This window comes from Mytilus californianus, unplaced genomic scaffold (genome assembly GCF_021869535.1).
Source record: "Mytilus californianus isolate M0D057914Y unplaced genomic scaffold, xbMytCali1.0.p SCAF_18, whole genome shotgun sequence".
Classification (NCBI taxonomy): domain Eukaryota; kingdom Metazoa; phylum Mollusca; class Bivalvia; order Mytilida; family Mytilidae; genus Mytilus; species Mytilus californianus.
Window position 1 is genome coordinate 6,061,387 of NW_026262666.1, and position 27,364 is coordinate 6,088,750.

General features: G+C 32.8%; 1 protein-coding gene across 1 annotated transcript; it reads right to left on the reverse strand.

The window, feature by feature from the left end:
* Positions 1-5,031: 5,031 nt before the first annotated feature.
* Positions 5,032-25,487, reverse strand: LOC127726617 (protein GDAP2 homolog). The gene is made up of 12 exons (XM_052234034.1): positions 24,996-25,487; positions 22,320-22,462; positions 21,315-21,468; positions 20,397-20,485; positions 19,623-19,699; positions 16,945-17,107; positions 15,552-15,735; positions 9,523-9,676; positions 7,839-7,978; positions 7,049-7,103; positions 5,820-5,963; positions 5,032-5,120 (listed from the first exon to the last, which is right to left on the reverse strand). The coding sequence occupies exons 1-12, from the start codon at positions 25,160-25,162 to the stop codon at positions 5,064-5,066; spliced, it is 1,527 nt and encodes a 508-aa protein (XP_052089994.1). The 5' UTR covers positions 25,163-25,487; the 3' UTR covers positions 5,032-5,063.
* Between the last annotated feature and the right edge of the window lie 1,877 nt (positions 25,488-27,364).

Below are 27,364 nucleotides of genomic sequence, written 5' to 3' on the forward strand. Positions count from 1 at the left end.
TACTTTGTATTAGATTGATTGTTGGTGCTTAATACCACTTCAATAGAAGAGAGAATGGAAACTGGAAATGTGTCAAAGAGACAACAACCCAACCAAAGAGCAGAAAACAGCCCAAGGCCATCAAAGGGTTGTCAACTCAGCTCGAAAATAACCCACTGGGAGGCGGGCTTCAGCTTTCTTGGATATATCATTGGGACCAGTGATTATTAGAGGAGGAAGCTAGAGTATCTTGAGAGAACCACACTTTTGGTAGTTAACTGGCAATCCTAGTCAATTAAGATCAAGAGTTGATAGCATCTTGCCACTAGCAGGGGTTTGAACTAACAACCTCACAGTATTAGAAGATTCAGTGAAAATTTAGAACATGTTATCACCTTTGGGGTGACATTTCAAATTTATCCTTTCCCATTGTTATTAATCAGATCTTAATATGAGTTCACACTTTTAAGTGTAAGTATATCAGATGTACATCATCTTTGATGGTCATTTCAACAAATGGAATGAAATCGCACTGTGATAGTTTTTGAGAGTGGAAAAAAGGCTGTTTTAAAATGCATTGCTTTGTGCTTGTTTCTGGTAAAATTCATTCAAGTGGATACCATTGAGGACATTTCATCAACGTTAAGGCTAAGAGGTCATTTGTTACACTTCTATACAATACAGTGGATAAACCTCTTTGACACACATACAAGCCTACATGGAATTTGTATTTTGTTGTATAGTTAAAAGTATAGCTTTTTCACCTATAGAAATCATCAGAATTCAGTACTCTACAAATAATAATGCAATAATTGAGGACACTACTTGTTTCAATATTTTAATTTGTGACCAATTTTTTTCAATACACATAAAAAAAAATCTCGCATATATTTTATGTAACAAAATTAGCATACAAAATATTTGTACAGTTGATGAAGAAGGAGGTATGATAAGAGCCCTTATTTGGCCCCTGGAATTGCAAAAAAAATATTCAAGCTATTCAAAATTATGTTAAAATTATTGATTAATGAACAGGTTAATTATATCTGGACCCAGAAAGGTTACTTGTGATGTCACTGTGATGGCATAAACTTTTTGTTGTTTTAGTGTTTTCAATCAGATAAACAAAAAATGGCAGATCCCGTCGGTCTTAATTTCAAGAAAACATTCGAAATAGTTCATATACATGGAGAAATAGGTCGGTGATACGGTTTTCAATGGAAACTGACAGGGGGAACAAAAGACATTCACATATTCACTTCCTATTGTGCGATCTTGGTTGCAAACCGGTTCCGAATCTCAATTTGACCTCAATAATGAACTAATGAACACATGTATTTTTTATCATGATTATATTTTGGTTGATGAAAACATGAAAATGACCGTTCTTACAAGTTGTAATGACGATTTCCTGTGAAAATTAGGTGACTGCTGACCGTGTTAGACAGGTGACCACTGAAAAGAGTTAAAAAAATATTTCGGAAGGTCTGAACTGAAAGTGACCTTTAGAAAGAGGTGACCGCTGATCAAGGTGACTGTTTAGTCAGGTTTGACTGTATGAGCAACAGCTTTACACAAAAAGATATTTTACACATATAAACATCCTAAAATATGTTTTGAAGCAAAATATCTTTTTGGGTAAAGCTGTTGCTCATATCTAAACAATTAATGACAACATGAGGCACTATACCAGTTTTTGGTGTTTTGCACTAAATTTCAGAAGTTTAAAGCCCTCAAGCTTATATGCAAGACAAAACTAAAAAAATATAAATACTGATGTTAGACTTAGTTCTTGTGAACATTTGAAGGATGTTGTTTGGTAGATTTATAATACTTTTTGAATTTCGAATTTAAGGGGCCAAAAATGGGGACTTATCATACGTTCTCCTTTGTCAAAAAAAATAACCATTAATTTTATCCCACACAACAACATATTAGCTGTGTCAGATAGAAAGCCACCTTATGCAAGTGCATGTACACATACACATGTATAACACTTTGATTGATTTTGGAACTTTAAAATACGAAATTAAAGGTTTGTTTTGTTTTGTAGATTTTCTAATATAACAGCTCAATTTTCAAACAGTTACAGACAGACTTTTCATAGAGATTTTTTCAACCGGAAATAGGTTAAAAGATGTATTTCATGTATTGATATTCATTTGCATAAGGTCGATTTCTATCCGACACAGCTCATATTATAAGCAACACAAGTCATTTTCACAGTAATACAAAAAAGTTACTATGGAAACCATTTGTTGACCATAATAATTCCACTTTTTGACACAAACGTATGCAGTATAAATACACAACAGATGTTGCTGCTCTCATTTTCAACTTTATATTTTGCCACCTCTCTGACTTCTTGGCACTTCAGATACAAGTAGTTGTAAACAACCCTAATTTTATAAAGTGTTGCAACTTTATACAGAAGAGATTTAGCAAATTCTATTTCATTCAATATGAATTCTAAAAAAATACATAATACAAAACTATAGAAAATCTGTGACTGCCATTGCAAAAAAAAAGCTATCTCATATATATAATTCATATGGTATATATAAAAAAAAAAACTATACTGAGTATACAGCAATAGATTACAAAAATACATTTATTAATAAATTACCTGTTAATACATCTACCAACTCAATTAACATACATTCTTCTTTTCGAATCTTAATATCATATATTCACAAAAACCAATTACATTTACAAAAAAACATTTAAGATAAAGAAAAGAGATATTAGAATGGTTAAGTTTTCTAAGGAAAAAGTGTGTGCCTGCTGACTCCATTTACGTATTCAGCATAAATGGCAAAGTCTTTGTATTGATAAAAAAAAAAATACTCAAAATTACATAAAGCAGGTGTACAAGTGTGCATGATTGGTTGAATATTTCAATTTGTTATTCAAGGTTTTCAAAAGACTTGCAAATTATTTAACTGATATAAAGGAAACAATGACTAAAATCATGTTTTGGTCTGGGAACCCCCCCCCCCCCCCAAAAAAAATCACATTTTAAAAATAAAAATAAAAGGTGCACAAATTCATGTCCTGTAGAAAATTTTTACTAAGGAGTTGGGGATTAACAAAATGTGGTATGGACAATGCAGACAACTATGTGGCAATGATGCAAGGTGACACAAGTGATCCCTATGTATTTCCCCAAACAAAACGTTGCCAGGCAACAAAACAAGTTACTACCAAATTAAATATTGTTCTTTGTATTTTTTTCATTTAAATTTAAAAAGCAAGAACTAATCAAAATGTGGTTATCACCAGAAATTGAAATTAATTTGGCCTATGTTTTCCAAAAACTATTTCATAGTAAAAGAAGATGCAAGTTGGGTGTTATTTCTTTAACATCCTAGTGCAAATAGTTCATGCATATTCAGGACAAGAATTTTAGAGAAAACTAAAACAGTTCTCAAATACAAAATCATATTCATTGGACACATTGAAAATCGCATGCAAACATAATTTAATAATTTTGTTTTCCAATTTTTACATCCCTTTTGTTTATCATTCTAATTATAACATTCATTTTTTCATAAGGTATAGATAATATGTATATACATTCATGATTGCCATATTTAATATGGTATAAAGATATTTCAAATTTGTGATTATCAGCAGTGTCCTAACTAGCCCCAAAATAGAGAGGTGCAGCTCCCTACTGTCCTTTCAGCACCCCATTCCTGATAGTCCTTCTATTTTTATTTTGGTTTGCTGAAGTAGAATAAGCACTTTCCATGAAAAAAAAAACCAACATTTTAGGTACATGTTCATGACTACTAAGAAAAGGTTTTTTAACAACCTTAAAATATTGTAAACATACCTGCCAACTTTTCAAAATTTTAAGTGCAAGAGGACCTAATGCTCGTCTTATATTGTCATTCATATTTTTAATCTAATACTTTATTTTTGAATGAGAATGTATGTGCTTAAACACCCTTTTAACTCAATTGAATGCCTGTTTTGAGGTGTTCAGGTTATACATGTATTATAAAGAATTTGAACATTCATTTCAACACCTCTCATGGGGAAATCCCCAATAAATTGTGAAAGTTGGCAGATGTGCATAATTCAAGCAAAAATACATAAATTTATTTAATTATTTCAAATTTTTATATATGAACATGATCAAGAGACTGTGCCCTTCAATTCTAGCTAGTACACTGATGGGTGTATGATTTTATTAAATTGTTTATGGATCAACAACAACTATACACATATAATTCATTTATTCTTGACTGTCTCCCAGATTAAGATATAACCTGGAAATATTAATATAACCGTAATATAATTTGTTAACATCATGACCGCCAACATGATCTTATTGACAATGAAGTGTACATGCCACAAGTTCAATCAGTGGCTACATTAAACAAAAGACTCTAAAATAAGTATAAGCTGCATTTAGGTTGGTAGGCCATTGACTAGAAGGCTAGGAATCAGAATTACAGGAAGTGGGAGATCAGAAATTGAAGGATTTATTCTCCTTTGTGGAAATGTTTATCTCACTCTAAGGAGACTGGTCCTCATAAAGATTTTACAAATTTAAAACTATTGATTGCTGAAGTAAAATTAGCACTTTCCATGAAAAAAAAACATTTTAGGTACGTATTCATGAGAAAAGGTTTTTTACAACCTTAAAATATCATAAACATAATTACCAACTTTTCAAAATCTCTAGGGGGGATTTTAAGTGCAAGAGGACCTAATGCTCGTCTTATATTGTCATACATGTTTTTAATCTAATACTTTATGTTTGAATGAGTATGTATGTGCTTAAACTCCCTTTTAACTCGAGTTTACAACATTGCAATGAAGTATACTGTTCCCTAAATTCATGAAACTCAAATAAAACAAGAGTAAAGAGGAAAAAAAATTGCAAAAAAGCAGTAGCTATAAATTTCAGAGCTTAAAAAAATTACCCTATTTCTTACAAATATGTTAAATATAGGACCATCATATGTTGTAGTATCACAGATATTAAAAAAATCTCTCAAAAATAATGAATCAAAATGTACTAATATATTCCAAAAAACAGTGTACTTTCTATCTAAGTCAAGAAACTTTCGTCACAGTCCAGTGGCTTCTTCTTGTTCTGGTGGAACATAATATCTAAATCCATTAATCTGTGAAAATATAATTAAAGTTTGTATAAAATGTTTGGTTAGAAAATGATGTTAGATTTCCTAAAAGAATATTCTCATCTAAAACCAACGTAAATTGTTTTGTTATAAATGAGGTTGTTACTTGGTTAGTTTTTTCATTTGAATAGTTTCATATTTTTCATGCCGGGGCCTTTTACAGTGACTAAACAGCATGGGTTTTTTTCATTGGCGAAGGCTATATGGTGGCCTATAATTACTTCATTTCAACTCTGTTGAATAGTTGTCTCATTAGCAATCACATCTCACCTCCTCATTTTTATATTCCTTATTATTTCATTATGAACACTGAGGTGGTCAGTGCTTTCAGTGGAAATTTTTACTTAAAACAAATGTAGTAGGGTCTGGAAAAACAACATATTACTGTTATAGACCTATGATATGAATTTGATAAAAATCTGGCAAAAATTGTACATGTGAGAGGGCAAACAATGCAATTTTCCATATGAAGAATATTTCCAACTCTTATAAAAATAATTGATCTGCACTGATTTTGATCTTGTCTAAGAACAATGCTTAAATAAGTTTTATAAAAAATCTGGCAAGAATTGTACACATGAGAGCACTATTTTTATGTACCCCACAACACATCGAGATTGGGACAAAAACCATTGGCTGAATATCAAAATAAACAATACACTGAATACAACGAACAGTACATACCTCAGTATCATAATTTATAACAAACGATGGTACATCGAGTTGATCAGGAGAAATTGTACCATATAAATACTGAACACCTTTCAAGTTGTATACTTTATTTTTGAGATCTGACGCTGTGAAAGTTGTGAAATACCATGTCGTCAACTGGAAAGAAAACAAAAATAGGAAGTTTAACTATAATCTAATCTTTTATAATGAGTACCTGAAATTCTGACTAAATAAATATTTGTGCATGACACTTGATCTATATGTTTGTGAGATGGAGTTTGTATTTTATTCATCCAGGACACTAATTTTTCTTCACTAAGAAAGTTAACCACAATGTAATAAACTGAACAACAGGGACTTATAATTTTTAAAAGATCTTTATCACTAATCTTTGTCGGCAGGTTAACAATAAACCAAAGCAGGATAAAATAAACAGCTGCGCCACGAGCGCATGATACGCCCGTCGTCTTGTGTGTGAAGTTTTATGCAATAATCATAAATCGTTTCTGAGATATGGCGCGACATGCGAAAACCCCCATTTTTTTATAGAAATATCAATAACTCTAAAATAAAATTTTGAATCATCACCAAAAAGTATACAGATCTTTAGATTAATATAATTAAGAAGTGTGTAAACTTTTAAGCAATAATCATAAATCGTTTTTATACGCCCGTCAAAATTTTGACGGGACGTATTATGGTATACAAATGTCGTCTGTCCGTCTGTCTGTCCGGCGTAAACATGTTGCACCGTAACTTGAGAACGACTTATCCAAATTTCATGAAACTTAACATAGTTTATTTTAGAGATATTGAGTTTTTTGTTAAAAAAAAAAAGAGGGGTTTTCGCATGTCACGCCGTATGTCAGAAACTATTTATGATTATTGCATAAAAATTCACACACAAGACGACGGGCGTATCATGCGCTCATGGCGCAGCTGTTTTTATTGAGATACGGCGTGACATGTGAAAAAAAAAAAACCCTGTTTTAGTTACAAAGTCCCGTAACTTAATCTTATTTTCACCAAAAAGTATACAGATCGTTTGACCATCATGAGAAACAAATATGTTAAGTTTCATGAAATTTGGATAAGTCCTTCTCAAGTTACGGTGTGACATGTGGACGCCGGACAGACAGACAGACGGACGCCGGACATTTGTATACCATAATACGTCCTGTAAAAATTTTGACGGGCGTATAATAATGGTAAAAGTTTAATTCCATATCTACAAACTATACCTTTGACCACCATGTTGGATGAACAACATAAAAAGCCTTCAAATTCTTTTTATACCTGTAAACGAGAACATTAAAGGAGAAATTAAAAGAGGAATTATAAACATTTTTTGCAAATTCTTTTGATCATGTAATTTAAAAATAAGTAAATATGGTATGATGACCATTTAACTTTTCTTTCTTGGTCTCAGTTTAACATTTACCAGGATATCACTATACAAGTATAGGGGAGTTTGAACTACTGACTCCTTACATTCTAATGTTGTTGATTTTGACTGGTGAAAGTTTAAATGAAAAATATTGTCACCATATATTCATAAGATTTGAAAATGCTGAATTAATAACTTACTTGTAACAAAGAATAAATAAATTTGTGTTGTGCATTAATAAATAATTTTTTTTCAGTGATTATACAACATCATTTATTCATTTATTTTTTTATTATCAATTGACTGAAGGGCTAGAAATTTGGACTGCCACTGAAAATCGAGAACGTTGAATAGGTTAGAAATTTTGTCCTGCAACAGGCCACCTACAGACCGCTCAAAGAGTTATTGCAAGGGTTTATTAACCTGGAGTCAGTACGGCTATTGCCCTAAGATTTGTTATTGCTACATATTCATAAATCCCACACAACCCTTACAGACTACCAAAAAGGGGGGAACAATTTCTATATCCAACAGTTCCTTCTCTAGTAAAGTTCCAACAAATGGCCTAAAGCATGTTGCTATAGCTACAATGAACTTCAATAAGATTTGAAATTTCAATATTATTTTTAATGTTGTAAACTTACTTCTCATCCAGTACACAATATGCATTTTTGAGATAATTCATGGTTGGATGATTTTCTGCCGTAGACTGAGTGTGAAAATAAACAACAACATAATCTTTTTCAGCAATCGGCTCCAAAACTCTTATCAAATAGAGGAATGCCTGAAAATAGAAAAATATATTGACACTGTGTCTAAGCCTGTTTAGGCAACTTCAGCCCATATCTACTTACATTCATGAAGTAATGTGTTGTTTGGTCACATATTCATTTTTGTATGTATGATTTCTTCAATTAGTTGTTCCATAATAAACACCTCAACTTGAAGAGTGATTTTGACGGAGATTTTTTAAAACATTTTTTACTGAGGAAACACTACAAAGTTTGGTTTCTATTTGGGGAGATACACTGGTAATCACAGACTCAATAAATTACAAAGCTGATCACTTAGATAAGAGAAAAATGTACCTGGATAGATATTGCAATGTACAATGTCATTTCTATTTTAAGAGATTCCAGTATATACGAGGACTTGAAATCAATTGCAATATATTGCCCCTCAATACATTACATAAAGAAGCTATTATGGTTGCTAAAGTAAATGTCCCCTTTTATATATTGTTTAAATGTACAAGTGAACAAGAGTGGAAAATTATTGAAGTTTAAAATTTCAAATAAACAAGTAAGTAATAATCAAGTAATTGAAGGCCATGATCAGTAATAAGGAAAATATTAAAGCTATACACATATGTACGGTAAATTCATGGTCTTATATTCTGTCAATACCTATATTTTGGGTCATGTTTTTCTTGGACTGTTCATGACTAAATTCATTAACTGTCGGATGTGTACTGATTGATATTTTAGTCTAAGATACATAATTTTTTTGTTAGTTGTAATTGACTTTGAACTAGCTGTCAGTAACTGTGAGTACTCTCAGATCTGTACTTTGTGTCTTTTGTTTTTTTGTTAGTTGTAATTGACTTTGAACTAGATGTCAGTAACTGTGAGTACTCTCAGATCTGTACTTTGTGTCTTTTGTTTTTTTGTAAGTTGTAATTGACTTTGAACTAGCTGTCAGTAACTGTGAGTACTCTCAGATCTGTACTTTGTGTCTTTTGTTTTTTTGTTAGTTGTGTTTGTTATTTGTATCGATTGGATGAGTTAGGCCCTTTTCAACTGACTTTTTAGTTATTTTTTATGTTGTGCTGTTACACCACTGTCTCTTGTTAGGGTTGGGCACTTACAAACATGTTTAACCCACAACATTATGTATGTGCCTATCTCCAGTCAGAAGCCTGTTATTAAGTGGTTGTAATATATCATATTTGTTTTATATTTATTGTTTAGTACATAAATCAGGCCGTTGGTTTTTCTCGTTTGAACTGTTTTACATTTGTCATTTCAAGGCCTTTTGTAGCTTATTATGTGGTATAGGTTTTGCTCATTGTTGTAGGCTGAACAGTTACCTATATTTACTTACTTCAGCATCATTGGTCACTGTTGGAGAGTTATCTCATTGTCAATGATACCACATCTTATTTTTATACATTATTGTTTATTTAGGCTGGGATGTATATGGTTGTGGGAATGAATATGTTTTTAAATAGTATATGATTGTAGATTGTTTTCCATTAAAGACCTTTAGCACTAAATTTATCTTTATCATTGAATTCTGTATGACTTCCTAAAGATAATCTATTCTAACCTTGTCTAAGTCTACAGTATTAACAGGAAAGAATTTGCCGACAAACACTATGACTGGTCTCCCAAACTTGTCAGTACCAGTCCTGTATAAACACTTTAGTGCTGCAATGTCTGTTAAATCTTCCGTCTTGGCTCGCTTTAGGTACCTCTCATATCTGCAAGGAAAAATTGTTCATGAGGATTCATTTATTTTTCATGGATCTCAATTTTCATGGATTGAGGAAAACTTATATTTTTGTGGATATTTGATTTTGTGGCTTAGGCAAAGTCTGCATAGAAGCATTTAGGAGGGGGCAGGAGGGGTTCTGATCTTGAAATCCCGAACTTAATTTGCCCAAATCCCGTATTCCCGATCTTAAAACATTGAAATCCCGCATTCCGACAAAAGGAAAAATTTTCATCCTGACAAACAAAAATCCCGATTTCCCGAGCTTAAAATACGAAAAACCTGAATCTTGTTCACAATTTTTCCCAAAATCCCAGAGTTAAATTGTAGGTGTCTTGATTTCCCGAATTAAAAAAAGGCCGATCCCAACGGTCCCGAAAAAGGTCCTGCCCTCCCCCAATTTAGAAAATTTGTAATGCTTTGAAAATTTAAATTTGGGGTTTATTTGTACGAATGAAATCTACAAAAAGTGGTATCCCACATATAATAATGAATCGACAGAAGTAGTCTATTTTTGCAAGTCTTATGTTCTTTCAAAAAACTGAAAATCACACTAACACACATCTTAAGTGCAGATATATCTGGTATACATGCATGGAAACATTTCAATATCAACATAAGTGACAGAAAAACTCATAACATTCATGATACATTAAGGATATGGTCAGGTGAAATTAAAAAAATTGGAATCTAAAATAATACTTTAAATTAGAGGAGCATAATTAAATTAAGGAACAAAATATGCTGAAAAAAAATGACAGGTTATGAAACTCTTTAGAGACACTTGATTTGAAAAAAATGGCAGGGAAAAGGCTGACTTCTAGTATTGGCATTATTTGGGACTTAAATCATAAGAAAAGAAATCTAAAATCAGCTTAAAAGTTGGAAATGCCCTTTTATGAGCTACTGAAGTCTCTTATGAAAAGAAAAGTCGGTGATATGGGGCAAAATATTTTACCCTAGGAAAAACCCAATGAGTCTGAACATCTGACAAAATTTCCTAAACCTCACCTAAAATGACTACAACCTTAAAATTATGAAAAAATATTTGTCAGTACTACAGACCACACCTAAGCAGTGATTTTTCTAGCGCTCGTCATTTTCGTCATTTACGAAACGGTTTTCAAAATGACGAAAGTATTCCAAATCAATTTCGTCACTTGAATTTGGAAAGAGTAAAAATATTTTCGCATGAAAAATACTATAATTCTACCTGTCTTATTGTTTCTGACAAGTTTATGACCCTCAGCTAATTAACATTTACAACAGGTGTTATAAGTTGTGATTACAGATAATCTGCTTATCGCCATCGGATGGGTCACTTATCCGTTAATTATTTATCAACCTCATAATTGATCATCATATTATTTTCCCCAGTAATATCAGTCAGTCGGCATTTCAATTTCAAAGTTATCAAACGAGCACAATTTGCAGTTCGTTTGTCGTAGTTTCGTCATTTGAGGAAAATATTTTCCCTCAGACAGATCGCATTTTAATTTCAATATTTCTCAAACGATCACAATTTGCAGTTCGCTTGTCGTAGTTTCATCAAATGAACGTATTTTCGTCATATTTGATATAACTTTTAATAAAAAACTTTCGACAATTTCGATTAAAAAGATAGAAATTTATTCATAACATTCAGAAATGTTTTCACAAGATGAACTGCGCATGCGCGAAAGTATTCTTATGAATTTAAAGACACTAAAACGTAAAATACGAAATAATTAAGTATCAAACTAAACGAGAGAGACAAATATAGTTCTTATTTAGCAAATTTAATATAAAAAATGATAATCTCCTGCCTTTTTTAAACACGAACCAATTCGTAGATGAATCCGTATTCATTCTGAATTTATTATCCACTTGTCACTTCCGATTTCATTTCATTGGAAATTGAAAGTAAACGTGATCTAATCATGATAAATTTACAATTTAAAGTCATTAGAATTGTTCCAATAAGGATTTGTACAAATCCTTGGTTCCAACTTTATAGAATTGATTCTAAATATCGCTTTAAAACGTTTTTAAGGATAATGAGTATGAATAATGCAGTGAAATAGTCCTTACAAGTTCATTTATGCTGTGATTCCTGGTTAAAAAAAAAATGGATCCCAACTTTTGTTGATTAGGAATGTACCCTGAAACTATCTGAAGTGAAATTGTGAACTAGATTTCTAGATCTTATATCCTTATCTTTGTATTAAAGTGCCACATCAGTCAAATCATGCAGTAACTGCCTAGTATGCCTAAGTCCTTCAAAGTCTGACAAAGATGTATAGATAGTAATATACATCCTAGGTCCCTTGCTGCTACCCAAAATAAGGTTGATTTTCATACCGCGCAAAAGTGACTAAAGCCCTCAAAATCCTAGCTTAAACCCTGCACCTAAGTACAATCAACAACTCACTTACATACTGTAGGACAAAACTTATGTGTCCACATGTAGAAATGAGATGTAAAAGATACCAAAAGGATATTCAAACTCATATCGGTAAGTCAAAAACAAACTGATAATGCCATGGCAAAAAAAACCAACAGTATAATACAAAACACAATATCAACAACTATAGACTGAGCAACACTAACTCCAGCAAAAACTGGAGGAGATCCCAGGTGCTCCGAAAGGGTAAGCAAATTCTGCTCCACATGTGGCACGCGTCATTACCATAGTTGCCAACTGACATGATATTTGTGTGTAATACACACGAGGATTTTGTCACATGGCGTGTACACGCTTTTCACCACTTTACACACAATTACACGCTTTTTCGTTGTTATGATTTTTTGGTTGTTAGTGATATCACGATTCTCGGGTTTCTCGGGTTTTACATTATTAGACGATAAATACCGAAAATTTCGAAGTAATTGTTTGGTCGTCATTGTTTATTTTTCTATATGGACGAACAGCAAAAAGCACTTAAGGTAAGTAGTTTGTGATTAGTTTTTATGATTTTGTGACTTTTTTTCTTTAAAATTGACGTAGGGGAAATGTCCACAGAAAAAGGTCGCTTTCAGAACCTGTACCGTCGTCTAAAGAGCCGATTGTAAAGTGAAAATGATGTGTACGTCTAAGATTCAAGATTTATAAATTATATTTGGGAGTTCGAGTTTAAATGATCGAGGGACGAGTAACGCATAGTGCACCCTATGTTGAAATCATAACAATACATGTGAGAGGAGAACTACAATGTAGCTATTTGATTAAGCATTTAACGTGTTTAATGGTAATCAAATAATAAAATATTTTTCTTTTTCAGTTTCAAATCTAGCCGACAGATTTCCACAGGCCATAGGGGATGGAAATATCACGGAACTGTTGGATCAGTTCTCATAGTACCAGCTGTTTTCTGATGAACTACATAGTTTTGACCAGGCAATAGCAACATATATAGTTTGTTGGGAGCAATGGCAGAGATAATAGATGACATTTTAGATGGCAAAAAAACGTTATGACACTCTTTCAAAGCTTGATAAAGCTATTTTAGTTCAGTCAATATCAATTCTGACTGAGAGAGCATTTTCAATTATAAAGAAATTCACACTGAATTCTGATCAGAACTTGACAATGATATATTGTGTGCCTTGTTATCAAGTAAATGTAACCAAACTGGCAGTTGTTTTGAATTTGTACCTAGTGGTGTTGCTTTAAAAGCAGCAAAACAGACCACTGTTGAATACAACTAGATATCATTGAGATGGGGGCCATCTCTGTGGGCCCCGCTGTGAATAATGTGTGGTAAAAAATTTGTATCTTTATCATTGGGCATGGGGTTGTCAACTGAAACCAAAGTTTTTGACCTTGACCTTTCACCTAAGAAGTTGTACATAAATTATGACACACCCTCTGGTGTTGGTTTATATACATATCAAGTATAAACTTTGAAATCATAACGGTTCTCAAGATATAGAGCGAACACAATCTTTACCATAGGACATGGGGTTGTCAACTAAAACCAAAGTTTTTGACCTTGACCTTTGACCTAAGAAGTTGTACACAAATTATGACACACCCTCTGGTGCAGGGCTTCCAAAATTATTTTTAGCCAGCCGGACATTTTATATATTATCCCGATTTTAATCCCATAAGACTAAATAAACAAAAGGCAATTATGGTAATCAGTTGCCGAGTTGGCCATCCCAATGATTGATATTTAAAAAAAACGATATTAAACTTTCTTTGATTCAAATTCGAAGTTCTGACGTAAACTGTTAAATTGGCAGTGCATCATCCGAAGTGTGCAACATCAGCGTACTTATATCTGCCTTAGACTCTTTATTTGTGCAAAATAACGTTGTCAAAAACTTTACTTTCGTTTTTAAATCTGAAACCGGATGTTATCTTGACAATGGTAAAACATGGACCAGAGACGGATACGTAAATTCCGTGTACGTTTGCAAAGCATGAATGAGTGTAAATAGCTCATTCTACGTTATTTCTTCAAGAAAATATTCGAAATAAACATGAGATAAAGGTATCAATGACAATTTAAGCATTTTTTAAAGAAATTAGGATGCATAATTAAATTTCACACCTGCGCACATGCACATGCGCACACGTGTACTAGTTCAAACAGAGACATGTCTCTGGTTCAAACAACGTGGTTATGACGATTTTTCATTTTCATCTCTTTAATTTTTTCATCAAATCTTATTTGTAAATGTATTTCTGATAATTTAAATCTTTTTGACTAAATTAATAAGATGCAAACCGGTGAAATGTAAGAAAATAACTTTGAATAGACCGATCAATGTCCGGTTCAAAATAGTTTACCTGTTACCTGAACAGGTAAATTTCAGCTGTTCGGCAACTAATTAGCCTTGATTAAAATGAGAAGGTATTAAAGTAGGGGTTGTTTTGATAGTACTTAATGATCATGTCACGTTTATGACCGGAAATGTGTGGCTGTTAAGGGCAAAAGGTTGGGTCAAAAAGATCGCGAATTATGTTAAAATGACCGTCTCTTAAGAAAGCCTTGAAATCTAAAAAGTAGATGACCGTTTCGTGCTTTGCCCAGCCGGACTTTTACCGGACATTTTACAAATGTCCGGAATATATGACCGTTTTGGAAGCCTTGCTCTGGTGTTGGTTTATATACATATCAAGTATAAACTTTGAAATCATAACGGTTCTCAAGAAATAGAGCGGACACAATCTTTACCATAGGACATGGGGTTGTCAACTAAAACCAAAGTTTTTGACCTTGACCTTTGACCTAGGAAGTTGAACATACATTATGACACACCCTCTGGTGTTGGTTTATATACATATCAAGTATAGACTTTGAAATCATAACGGTTCTCAAGATATAGAGTGAACACGATCTTTACCATAGGACATGGGGCTGTCAACTTAAACCAAAGTTTTTGACCTTGACCTTCGACTTAGGAAGTTGAACATACATTATGACACACCCTCTGGTGTTGGTTAATATACATGTCAAGTATAAACTTTGAAATCATAACAGTTCTCTAGATATAGAGCGGACACAATTTGTTAAGGACGGACGGATTGACAGACTGACAGACTGACGGACGGACGGACAAACAGACTGATCACTAAAGGGCGTCTGCCATTCGGCGGGGCCCTAATAAAAGTTTATAGAAGAATATTGTTTTTTATATTAACAAATTTGTATAATGTGAGATTATGAACATTGTTCATATTAAAAAGTCCGCATCTACGTCACGCATTTTCACACGCTTTTTGACATATCATGTCATGTCATGACATGATTTCTCATTGTTAGAGGTTGGCAAGTATGGTCATTATGCTCATATACATGACAGAACAGAGCTGTAGTGAAAGATTTTTCTCACATTAAAGACAATATATATTATCCAAACATTAAAAATAAACATACCTCCGTTTGTTGTCCTGTTCTCGCTGTTCATCTGTTGTTTTACCATACATATGTGACTTTTTATGAGTGTCAGGATTTTCTTCCATCTTAGCAAATGGATGCCTACCAACCTCAACAATAGTTGAAGTTGCAAATTCTTTGTTTAAATCTACTGTTTCTTCAAATCCTTCAAGAGAACTTTTCCCTGAAAGAAGTACCACAAATATCTATGAAAGAAGTACCACAAAAACTATAATAAATTTGACTAACTGATTGATTGTTGTTTGTTTAATATCCAGTGCCAAATATTAAATGCATATTCAGGACAATAAAGCACATGGAAGACTCTGAAAATGTGTTTGATCTGAGTGCTATACCTACAGGTACATGTATACAGAAAAGGTCAAATCTTTGTACAAATGTCTTAGGGAGCAACCATTTAACTTCAAGGGGGTGGGGGGGGGTTATATATAATTTATGGTTTTTTGTCTGAGTCAGAAATTTTTTTCGCGCAAAGCGAGAACATTTTTTTTTAGTTTTTCAACGCTATCAATCAAATTATTTTTTTCAAAATATAACACTATATAAAGGTATGGGGAAAATCTGGAATCAGAATATTTTTTTCATCAAATTGGGGATCATAATATTTTTTTTAGGAAAAAACCATAACCCTCCCCCCTTTGCCCCCTTGAAGTTAAATGGTCGTTCCCTTATTTTAAAAAAAAAAATATTTTTATTCATTTATGACATATATTATGCAGGTATCCAAGATAAGCTGGTGAAATAATACACAGCCTGTTTAAACTTCTTATTCAAGGCTCTTAGTGTAGGTTTATCCATAACTTTAATTGATTACCCCCTGTATGACTGATTCCCTGTTTATAATATTTCTAATGGTTACCAGTGTAGGTTTATCTATAATTTTAATTGATTACCCCCTGTATGACTGATTTTCTGTTAAATACATCATGGTTGCCAGTGCAGGTTCATCCATAATTTTATTTGGTCATTTCAGTATTACTGATCTGTTAATACTTATGACTGCGATTGTAGGTCTATCCATAATTTTGATAGGTCATTCTAGGATAACTGATACCCTAATAATACTAACTCATGGCTGCCAGTGTAGGTTTATCCATAATTCTGATTGGCTGACAGGGTAGGTTTATCCATAATTCTGATTGGCTGATAGGGTATGTTTATCCATAATTCTGATTGGCTGACAGGGTATGTTTTATGGTTAATCTATTGTTTTGATTGGTCATTCCAGCATGAATGACACTCTGTTCATACTTACTCATGGCTGCCAGTGTAGGTTTATCCATAATTCTGATTGGCTGCCATGGTAGGTTTATAGTTTATCAATAGTTTTGATAGGTTACCCCTGTATGACTGATACCCTGTTGATACTTACTCATGGCTGCCAGTGTAGGTTTATCCATAATTCTAATCTGTCGTTCTGGTATTACTGGTTCTCCATCCTCATTACCTATATCTAGGGGTAATTCTGTTACTGCTATTTTTTCCTCAGTTTCATTTCGAGGAAAATACAAGGGTAAAATTTTCAAATAGGCATCCTGGTAAAAAGAAAAAACATATATCTATTATACAATTTTTTCCTGCAATTCTGCTCTTTAAAAGTGCCAATATAGGGACCAAAAGAAGTTTTGTGTCATTTTGGAAATTGTACTACAGCATTCACATAATAAAGTTTGCTTGATATTCCAAAAAATGATTCTAATCTAAATATAAGAATAATGCGTCTGAGGACACAAATGCCCCCGCTCAAGCTTTGCAATTTTCCAAGTTAAAAAGGGACATAACTCTAGAACAGTAAATGACTCACTGCTCAAATTCGAACTCTGTCTGCGTTGTTTCTTAGCATTGTGTATGAGTTTCATAAAATTTGCATGAGACAAACTTAAGTAAGAGTGTGGAAACGAAAAATGGGACGAACCAAAGGTCGGTCATGGGTAACACTTAATGATCCCATTGCCTATGGCAGGGACATAAAAATTTACTGTCATTTTTAGGGGTATTCCATTAAAATGATGATGGAGGGTAGGAAGGGACTTCCAAAATCCCCTCAACAACCACGATACTTTCTTTAAGTAGTTTTATCAAATGCACATAAATATACATAATAAATAACCCACAGCCTATCCCCCTCCCCAAAAAAACCACACTTCCCACCTAACCCTCCCATAATCATATTAAATTAATAGACCATAAACAAAATTGCCCCATACATGTATAATATAGGTTATCTAAATACTGTAGTCACCAAAAAGAAAACAGTTGAGAGTTCAAACTTATGTCTAGGTGTTTTTCAAGAACCTGCATGTGTCTCTACAATAAATGAACATTTACTACATTTCTTAGCAATGAAATAAAAAATTTGGATTGATATCACACCTTAAAATTAGATCTGTAGATTAGGCCAACTAAAATTAATTGGTAGATTTTCATCCAGATTTTTGAAAAAAATGGGGCGGGTGGGAGGATTTTATTTTTTAATTTCTATTTCCTCCTAAACCCTTTTGTGACGTGTTGTTCATATACAAAGGTATTAATAAGCTTATATCATGTTTATATAAGGAATTCTACATTATTTTTCAAATTCTTAAATTAATATTTCTGATTGGCAACCACTGTTCTACATGTAATTGCCGCTTTAGAAACCTATTATTAGTAAATAGCAAAAACATGGAGAAATGTTCTCTTTTAGACTACCGAGATCAAATGTATTTTGCTTTCTAAGCCTATGATGTGTAGTGCCCATAAAATGAATCATATGCATTGGTATGCAACATAAATATTATAAGTACAGAGTGAAATGAATACTAAAACTGTGTTGAAAATACTAGGGTTGATGCTTTTAAGATTCTTATGCAAGGTGCAAATATAATTACAATGTAAAACATGAACTGAACCAAAAAGAAGTTGTTTAATGACTCTATTGAGGGGCTGGGGACAGAGGGTGTTTGCTGTTTGCCAACAAAAATGACGGCCTTGGAGTAAATCTAAGGGGTTGCTATAATACATTTTGTACGTTGGCCAACTCTTTGTACTCAATATGCAGTCATAAATCGCACAAGTTCGTGCTTGTGTCAATTACTTTATTCCAGTCATGTTTTTGTACCAATGTGTTTCATGATTCTTTTGATTATAATCACAGTCCAAATTTCCTGACACAAAGTCATTGTATAAATAAAAAAATCCAGTTTTCTATTCACTGAAAGAAGTAGGTCCACTAAGACCCCTTTTTGGCCCCAAAATAGAGCAGTTTTACAAAATTGTTAAAATGTAATTTTTTAGCTATTTATTGGAAAGAAGAATACTTCTGTTACATAAATTTTGAATTTTGAGGCCAAAATCGGCCCTTACCGGACCTACTCCTTTGTGACATACAGCGTTCTTGGACACCGCCTATTACTCGTAACCCGAATATTTCATGCCCTTCTAGTAATCAATCTATATTCTCAGAAGATAATGTTGTCATCAATGAGCAGAAGAATATGTCGACTTATATTACTCGAAGAAATATGAAAACCGAAATTTGAAACAGGAAGTTTTGAATGAAATGTAGGCCGTTTCCGGTAACGGAAATGAACAATCCGGAAATCGTAAATTTTTAAAAATAAAAAAAATCGAGGCAGGACGATTTCAGAAGGGCGGGCAGGTAGAAAATCTATCAATTAATTTTAATTGGCCTTATATAAATAAATTCAAAATAACAACTCTAAAATGCAGAGTTGTTTCCCTTTGTCTACTTTTCTACTTTGGTATTTTGAAAATTTATTCTGACCTTCCTTTTGTTTGACCTATTCAGTGAACTTGTTGTGAGATGTAAGATTTTCTCATCAGAGACAACCTTGCACTGGTTTCCTTGCATTAGGCTGCCTTAAAAAATTGTAACTGATTAACGCTTATTACAACTTAATACATTTGTCAATTACCCAAGGTCTGGTAAGGCACAAGACAGCATTTGTGCATATATTATTAAAAAAAAAATTAATTTAATTCAATCTCATAAAAATCTGCACTTTGATACATTTTTATTTAATTCTTTAATTTAATTCTTTAACTCACAATTGATTCTTCATTGCAACAAAATATAATTGTCTCTATGTCATCTCCATATTTCTCTAAGAATCTTCTAATTGTTCCTACAATATCAAACAAAAATCTAATTCTTTTCATCATTTTAAAATTACAAAGTTATGCCCCTTTATAATACATTCTTGGGAATCTTTAAATCATTTTCAAAATGAAAAGTTATGCATCTTTAAGTGCAGTATTTTCTACTTTTGCTTATCAGTTCCAAAATGTTCTATAAGTAACTAAGTAATGCTCCTTTCACAGTGTTTCTAGAATCATAAACTGAATCTAGAATTTTATTGAAATAATTCATTTCCCTTATGCAATCAGTTTATATGGGTACATTTAACTGATTTATCATGTAATCAAAGATTTTTCTATCTCAATAATGTCTCATAAAGAGGTAGTTTCAATAAGGAAACATTTTCAATTAACTTGAACTTCACTATGGCCTTTGAGATCACCATGTACAAATTTTAACTTTGCCTTTGAGTCATACAGATCAGGGACAAATTATCCTAACACTTCAATAGATGCGCAAATATCTGAACAAATATTAATGAATCTAAGGTAATGGATAGTTGGATACCAGCAGGTGCAGATCCAGGATTAGATGTTACCGGGCGCTCCTGATTATAAGGAATTAGAGAACCTTGTTCAGACACAAAATTGACCCTAATTTTACCAAAATATTACATTTGTTTTTGTTTATTTTTCAGGGGGATGGGGGATACCTCTCCATATGAATCCCTGTCTGATACTTACTAATGGCTAGATGTGCTCCTTCATTAACAGGGTAACTTCTTTTTGTTGAATGTATAGGATACAGTGCTATAGATTTTATAGAATTCTCTCTGTAAAAATAAAAACATTATTTTCAAGAAGTAGTTTTTCTTAAACCATATAGTTTCTTAAATAAGACTAAATGTTTAAACAGAGAGGTGCTATATATATAGATCTAAATATATGGGTGTAGTTAAGTTTGTATTTCATGGGCGACCGGCCGTTCTCAGTATTTTTATTTTCAATATTCTTTGAATTTATCTTTCACTAGCAGATCAGCATGTTTTTTATGGTTGTCATTTTACAGCTTATTTACCATGACAAATGAAATGGTGACTGGACAGAGTTGCTATTGAAAATTTTAGTTCAATAGGACAAAAAAAGTCACAAAATTTAACTGATAGGACTTTAGTCACATATCTTTAATGTCTCATGAACAGTTTCCAAACTTTGAAATTAATTTTGCTATACCAACAAGACTTTAGGAGGCTAGAAAAAGGAAAATTGTTATGATTGTCGGATTTTAATTGCTTTAATTGCTGTTAAGCAGAGATCTCATTTCCTGTCAAATAGAAACAAATACGTTTTCCTTGCCGGTTTAGTGACAAATGATAAGGCTGTATGTTCTTTCAATTATTTTTTCCTCGTTAATTTCCTGTTGTCATTCAATGACCAATGACAATCCTTCCTGTGAAGATGCATCTCATTTGAAACGGCAGCTGTGATGGTTCACTGTGTTTATAAGTTTTATAAGTATATTAACAAGTTTTTGTGTTCTAAATCTTCAAGATTTCAAATGATTGAAATCAAGACATATATATGAATTGGACAAATTTAAAAATGTTATAACTTCTTAGAAATACTCAAAAGTTGATAAAAAAAAAATAACATTTTAAGTACCTGACTAATTGCATTACATTTCTGTAACAACTATAGAGGGCGCTCTCAGCAGCAGTGATATATTTAACATTATATCGAGGTCCAACAGTGTGTAAAACATATCGGGCAAGAAGTTTGTGGCCTTTTGTTAACTTGGCTTCTCCAGTTTTACATACTGAAATATAAATACTATATTAACAAACCTTATTTAAATAGGTGTTATAAATATATTATGATAATCAATCATGCAAGAAATGTTGATGCTTGATAATTAATCTACATTAAATTCACCAAGCATACCATAACTCAGCAAAGACACTGGGCCTACAATCTCAGGGGTAGATCCAGCCATTTTTAAAAGAGGGGGTTCCAACCATATGTCCCCATTCAAAAGCATCGATCATCAAAAAAAAAGGGGGGGTTCTAACCCCTGGATCTGCCACTGAATCTGCCATTCCAAATGCACGTTTCATCTACATAACAATAATCAGTGGCACTGGAATCAATACCGCTACAGCGCTAGAAGGCCAAATCTAATACAAAGTTGATCATGAAGAGCATGAAAAAACTCCAAATTCCTCCATATGAATAAATTTACAGGCAACTTTAAAATAAAATGTCAAAGCTGTTAAACGCTACTACTTCTTTTGTTTGAGCTCAAAAATTGGTAAATTTCTTTGAAATTGGAAGATGACCAGCATGATCAGAGAGCTTCGAAAAAAGTTGCAAATTGCAACTTATTTTGAAAGATTTTTTATAATCTGACTTTTTACAGGTATTTTTAAATCTCATCTGAGTTCATGTCCTGCCTGGGCATATATAACAAACAAACATGTCCTGACTTCTAACAGCACCAACTTCACATAGTTTTTAATTTCAATCTGTGTTCATGACTAGTCTTGGCATAACAATATGTCCTGACTATTTACAGTACTTACTGCTGACATTATTCTTAATCTTATTTATGAGTTCATGCCCAGCCTTGGTATAAGAAACAACCATGTCCAGACTTTTTAAAGTACTTACTTCTCACATTATTTCTAATCTCATCTACAAGTTCCTGTCCAGCCTTGGCATACAATGTCTCTGTTTCTATACTTTTATCATTCAGTTTCTCATTTGTTGAGTGGACAATAGCATGTACATCTAATGTTGTTACGTCACCACACCTACACAATTACAAAATAACAAAGTGCCATTTACTTCATTAATCCTTCCATATTCTATATGTGACTCTCCCAAGTCAGGAGCCTGTAATTAAGTGGTTGTCTTTTGTTGCTGTATATCATATTAATTTTTGTTTATTGTTTTGTACATAAATCAGACCTTTAGTTTTCTTGTTTGAATCATTTTACATTTATCATTTTGGGGCCTTTTACAGCTTACTATGTGGTATGGGTTTTGCTCATTGTTGAAGGCAGTATGGTGACCTATAGTTGTTAACTTCTGGTCTCTGCTGGAGAGATGTCTTATTGGCATTCATACCACACCTTATTTTTATATGGCAAAAAATTTGGATCTACAGCCGTTTATATGGATTTTGATTCTCCCCTGTCAACTTGGGCAGCCATGTATTAAGTTAGTCTTTGTTAGTCTTGTATCATTTTTAATTTTAGTTTCCTGTGTATAATTTGGAGTTTAGTATGACGTCCATTATCACTGAACTAGTATACATATTTGTTTAGGGGCCAGCTGAAGGACGCCTCCGGGTGCGGGAGTTTCTCGCTGCATTGAAGACCCATTGGTGGCCTTCGGCTGTTGTCTGCTCTATGGTCGGGTAGTTGTCTCTTTGACACATTCCCCATTTCCATTCTCAATTTTATTTTTATTAACACACATTCCCAAATTTTTATCTCAAAACTTATATTTTTCATAATATTAAATTTATATATGTATACATGTATTAGTAAAATTAATATATACATTTACAGTGTATATATATTTGTATGTCCCTGCTGAAGTTTTTAGAAATGAAAACATTTGATTTCTTGAAATCCTATATGCTTGCATTGATCACAATGTTGACCCAACGGAAGAGTGACTTTGTTTTTACGCATGACCAAAGTACATTTATATTTTAGTTGCAAAATTTAAACTTCATATAAATCATATGCACCAATATACTCTAGATGAATTCCAACTATAAGAATACAATTTATCTTGTTACTATGACTTCCAAACTACCCATTTAAATAACAATTTTATAAATTTAAAAAATTCACAATAAGAATTTAACAAGTAGTTATACTGTAACCGGAGAGCATGATTTTCATTACAGAATCCCTTTGTCTCCTTCAGGACTCAAACCTGGGACCTCTATGTTACAAGGCAGTGGGTTAACCTTGTGAGCTAAAGAAGTACTTCCTTTGCTCAACGGCTTACGACTGACTAAGTATCTTCTTCATGTACATGTACTAAGGGAAGCAATCCCCTCACAATATTAAGATATTTGATTAATGTGTACAAGACAACTTACAAAATGTATACCTTTGCCAACTCTTACCTCTGCCAAATTGTACCTATTTTTTATGATCGTTTATGTATCATTATTATAAATTAGATAAATCGTAAAATTAATGGTAATTTTTTATTTGATAATTGATCTTGAGCTTGAAATTTGAAGAGAATTAAGGAAAATTTATTTTTTAACTGAATTTTTTGTCTGGTGTGTGTTTAAGTTTTTCAGTTCTTCCCTGAGGACTTCATCATTTTTTTTGCAATCATAAAGCTACTACGCGAATAAAAAAACCAATTCCAAATGATTATGCATATATACAGTGTTCTACCCAGGTGGCTTGAGCAAATTTTCAATTTCGTGTTTTTACCTGTACAATTTTGTTCGATAACAGTAAAACAGGCTACCACTATCTGGGTATCGGTCCGTTCGCGCACAATACACGTTCATACCCTACACATTCACACCCCACACATTCGCACCCTATTTTTATTAAAATACTGGTTGAATTATTAAGATGCTTTTTAGATGTACATATCAAAATATTTATATTTTCATGAATAAAAATTAGGAAATTTTTTAAAAATATTTTTTGTGATTTGATGATTAATTATTAAATGTTTATTATGTCATGTATGTATGCTTACTGTTAATCGGTATTTACAAATTTAAATATGGTATTATAGTTCTGTGTTTGAAAATCATGATTGTTGTTATAACTACACAAATGTAGCTTTCATTAATGTAAATACTGCACTTGAAAAAACATCTGCTTTGTGCCCTGGTTTTTGTGTTATTGTTTGTTGTCGTAGCAATGACATTGTGACTAGTTTGATAGCTGTTTTGGTATTTTCTGCCTTTCTTACAAGCCTAAGATGAATGAACTTTGCCTTGATCATCATGACAATTTTTGTTCATTATTCATTTCGTCAAAATAATTTCTAAAATACTAAAGGAAACTAGTTTACATTTTTAGAATGTCACTATTTTTTTGAATCAATTAAAAAAAAAAAATTACTTATAGTAATTATACACTAACTAAAACATTGTAAAACACGATTACAGAGTTATTCAACATAAAACCAATAAAATGGGTGCAAACGTGAAAGGGGCGAACGTGAAAGGGGGCAAACGTAAATGGGGCGAACGTGATTTGGGGCGAAAGGACCCGGATTCCGCTATCTGGACACTAAAGTATACAATTTACACCTTACTGACTTCATCCATATATAGCATCAATTACATACCATAGAATAATTTTAGCATTTAAGTCATTTCTCCAAGGAAACGGATGAAAGTCTTCAGAGTTATTATCATTTTCTCTTGTTTCTAACAAAGCTGTAAGGTTCCACCGAGTGAGATCTTCTATTTGCACAACTGTGGGTCGTGTCCCCAAAGGATCCACATCTTCCATTGTCACACCAAACTAAGTCCTCAATTAAAGTTTGAAGCAAATGTCAACAATTCAATCACATTGCACAAAATACCAGTCATGAATTTAAACCATGTGAGTTAAAACCATTTCAGGTGACATGAGCTGTTGACTAGATCTTGGTTTGGCATTTGATTCAATGATTGTTTAAAGAATTCATAAAAACACAGAATGTTTTTGTATCAACGATTGATTAAGTACATTTAATTATCAGCAACTATCAATAAATTATAAGCCTGGTAATACTCAAAAGAAGGAAGTATGATTCTCGTGATTTTTCCATGTGTGTTAGGGTTCATCCACCATTTTGAAATCATGTGACAATAATAATAGATGAAAGGAGTGTTTGACTGTGTAACTTCTTATACACAAATTCCTTGACGAAAAAGATTAAATACTGTGCATGTCATTTAAACAACTATTGTTTTAAATATATAAGATTATGGAAGTTGACAATTTTTTAAATGTAGTTATCCGATAGTATGAATACAATCAATTTATCAAGACTGTTCTAAAATCTTTCCACCCCCATTAAAAATGAAACCGTCCTAATTACTACTACAGGGGTATCAGTAAGGAAAATTTCGGTAAGAATGACATACAAGAACGCCAAACCCGAACAACTTCTTTCGTCACCAAAATCAAAACAAAGATACATACTCATTTATACAGTATAGCAGAAAAAAATTTGGTTACTACATACACAGAGAGAGAATATAATCTGCCACATATAAAAAAAATGGACAAATTAGTGGTACCATTTCCAGAGGCATGTGTACATGTTGACAGAGATTTATAAGAGGGGTTCTTATAACGTGAGGGTGCCCAATTTGCACCTATTTTGAAAAAAAAATTTCACATTCGTTTATTTATGATCCAGACGAAAGTTTCCATTCTGTGTTTATTTATATGTCTCTCAGTGCCGTTTCTAACTTAGGAAAATTCGTAGGACAGTTTTGTTTAGAAAAAAGGGAATTCAAACGGCATGGTAAAATCATCCAATTACATTTGCTATATTTACGTGCATCCTAAACATTTCTTCTGTACGTAAAAATATCAATTTACTTTATCTTCACTGAACTTTTTAAATTAAAAAAAACAAGTTACTTTAATCTTTATTTTCAGTTTTAAAATATTGTAAGGCCAGACGGGCATATACACATACAGCTTGTATACATGTCTCAGCATTTATTCATTGAAAATTTACAACAATCTTTCACAATGGTCTAATATGGGATTAAGAAACAAGTTTTAAAAAAAAACTTTTATGAACCTATCTCCCGATGATTGATAATTAGAAACTTCATATTCAAATACTTTATTTTATTTAGTTCTCACTGTATTTCATAGCATGGATCAATTTTGACTGGCCATTTTAGACGACGAGGGCGTGATAGATAGGTACAGAAATGTTACCTTTCAAAAGTCCATATACGGACTGGTCAAATAGTTTCTAACGTGCATGATGCATCAAAGTTTAATATCTACCTGCTATTCAGAAAGGATGCCAATTCATACATTCGGTACAGCCAAAATGATTGTTTTCTCTAGTAAGGTTAGTACTAGGAAGGCGTCACAGAAAAAAAAGCTTTCAAGACGTCATAATTATTTGGACTAGGTTATTATACAAGCTTGCAGAGGGAGAGAAAGAAGTCCACGCAACAGTCAACGCTAATGATGGAAAATATGTTGAACAACAGTTACATTTCGCAGGTATTAACAGATCACCATACAAGACAGAGGCGGATTTAAGGGGGGGGAGGGGGGCAGGGGGCCCGGGCCCCCCTTTTTTGGGAAAAAATTGGTTGATTATATAGGGAATCACTGAAGCATGACTGGAGCGGGCCCCCTCTTAGGCAGTCGGTGGGCCCCCACTTATGAAAATTTCTGGATCCGCCACTGCAAGACCATGATTGGTTGTGTTCCAAAAATACGATTAATACTTTTTACACTCCAGTTCTGTTGTTATACTTCAACGTTTCTATTTCTGAAACAAGTGTAAATTGTTATTATAATGGAATTTGATGCGACTGTCATACAAGTGAGAGGTTTATAGCTAGATATACAACCAGGTTTAATCCACCATTTTCTACACAAGAAAATGCCTGTACCAAGTCAGGAATATGACAGTTAATTGTTATCCATTTGTTTGATGTGTTTGAGCTTTTGATTTTGCCATTTGAT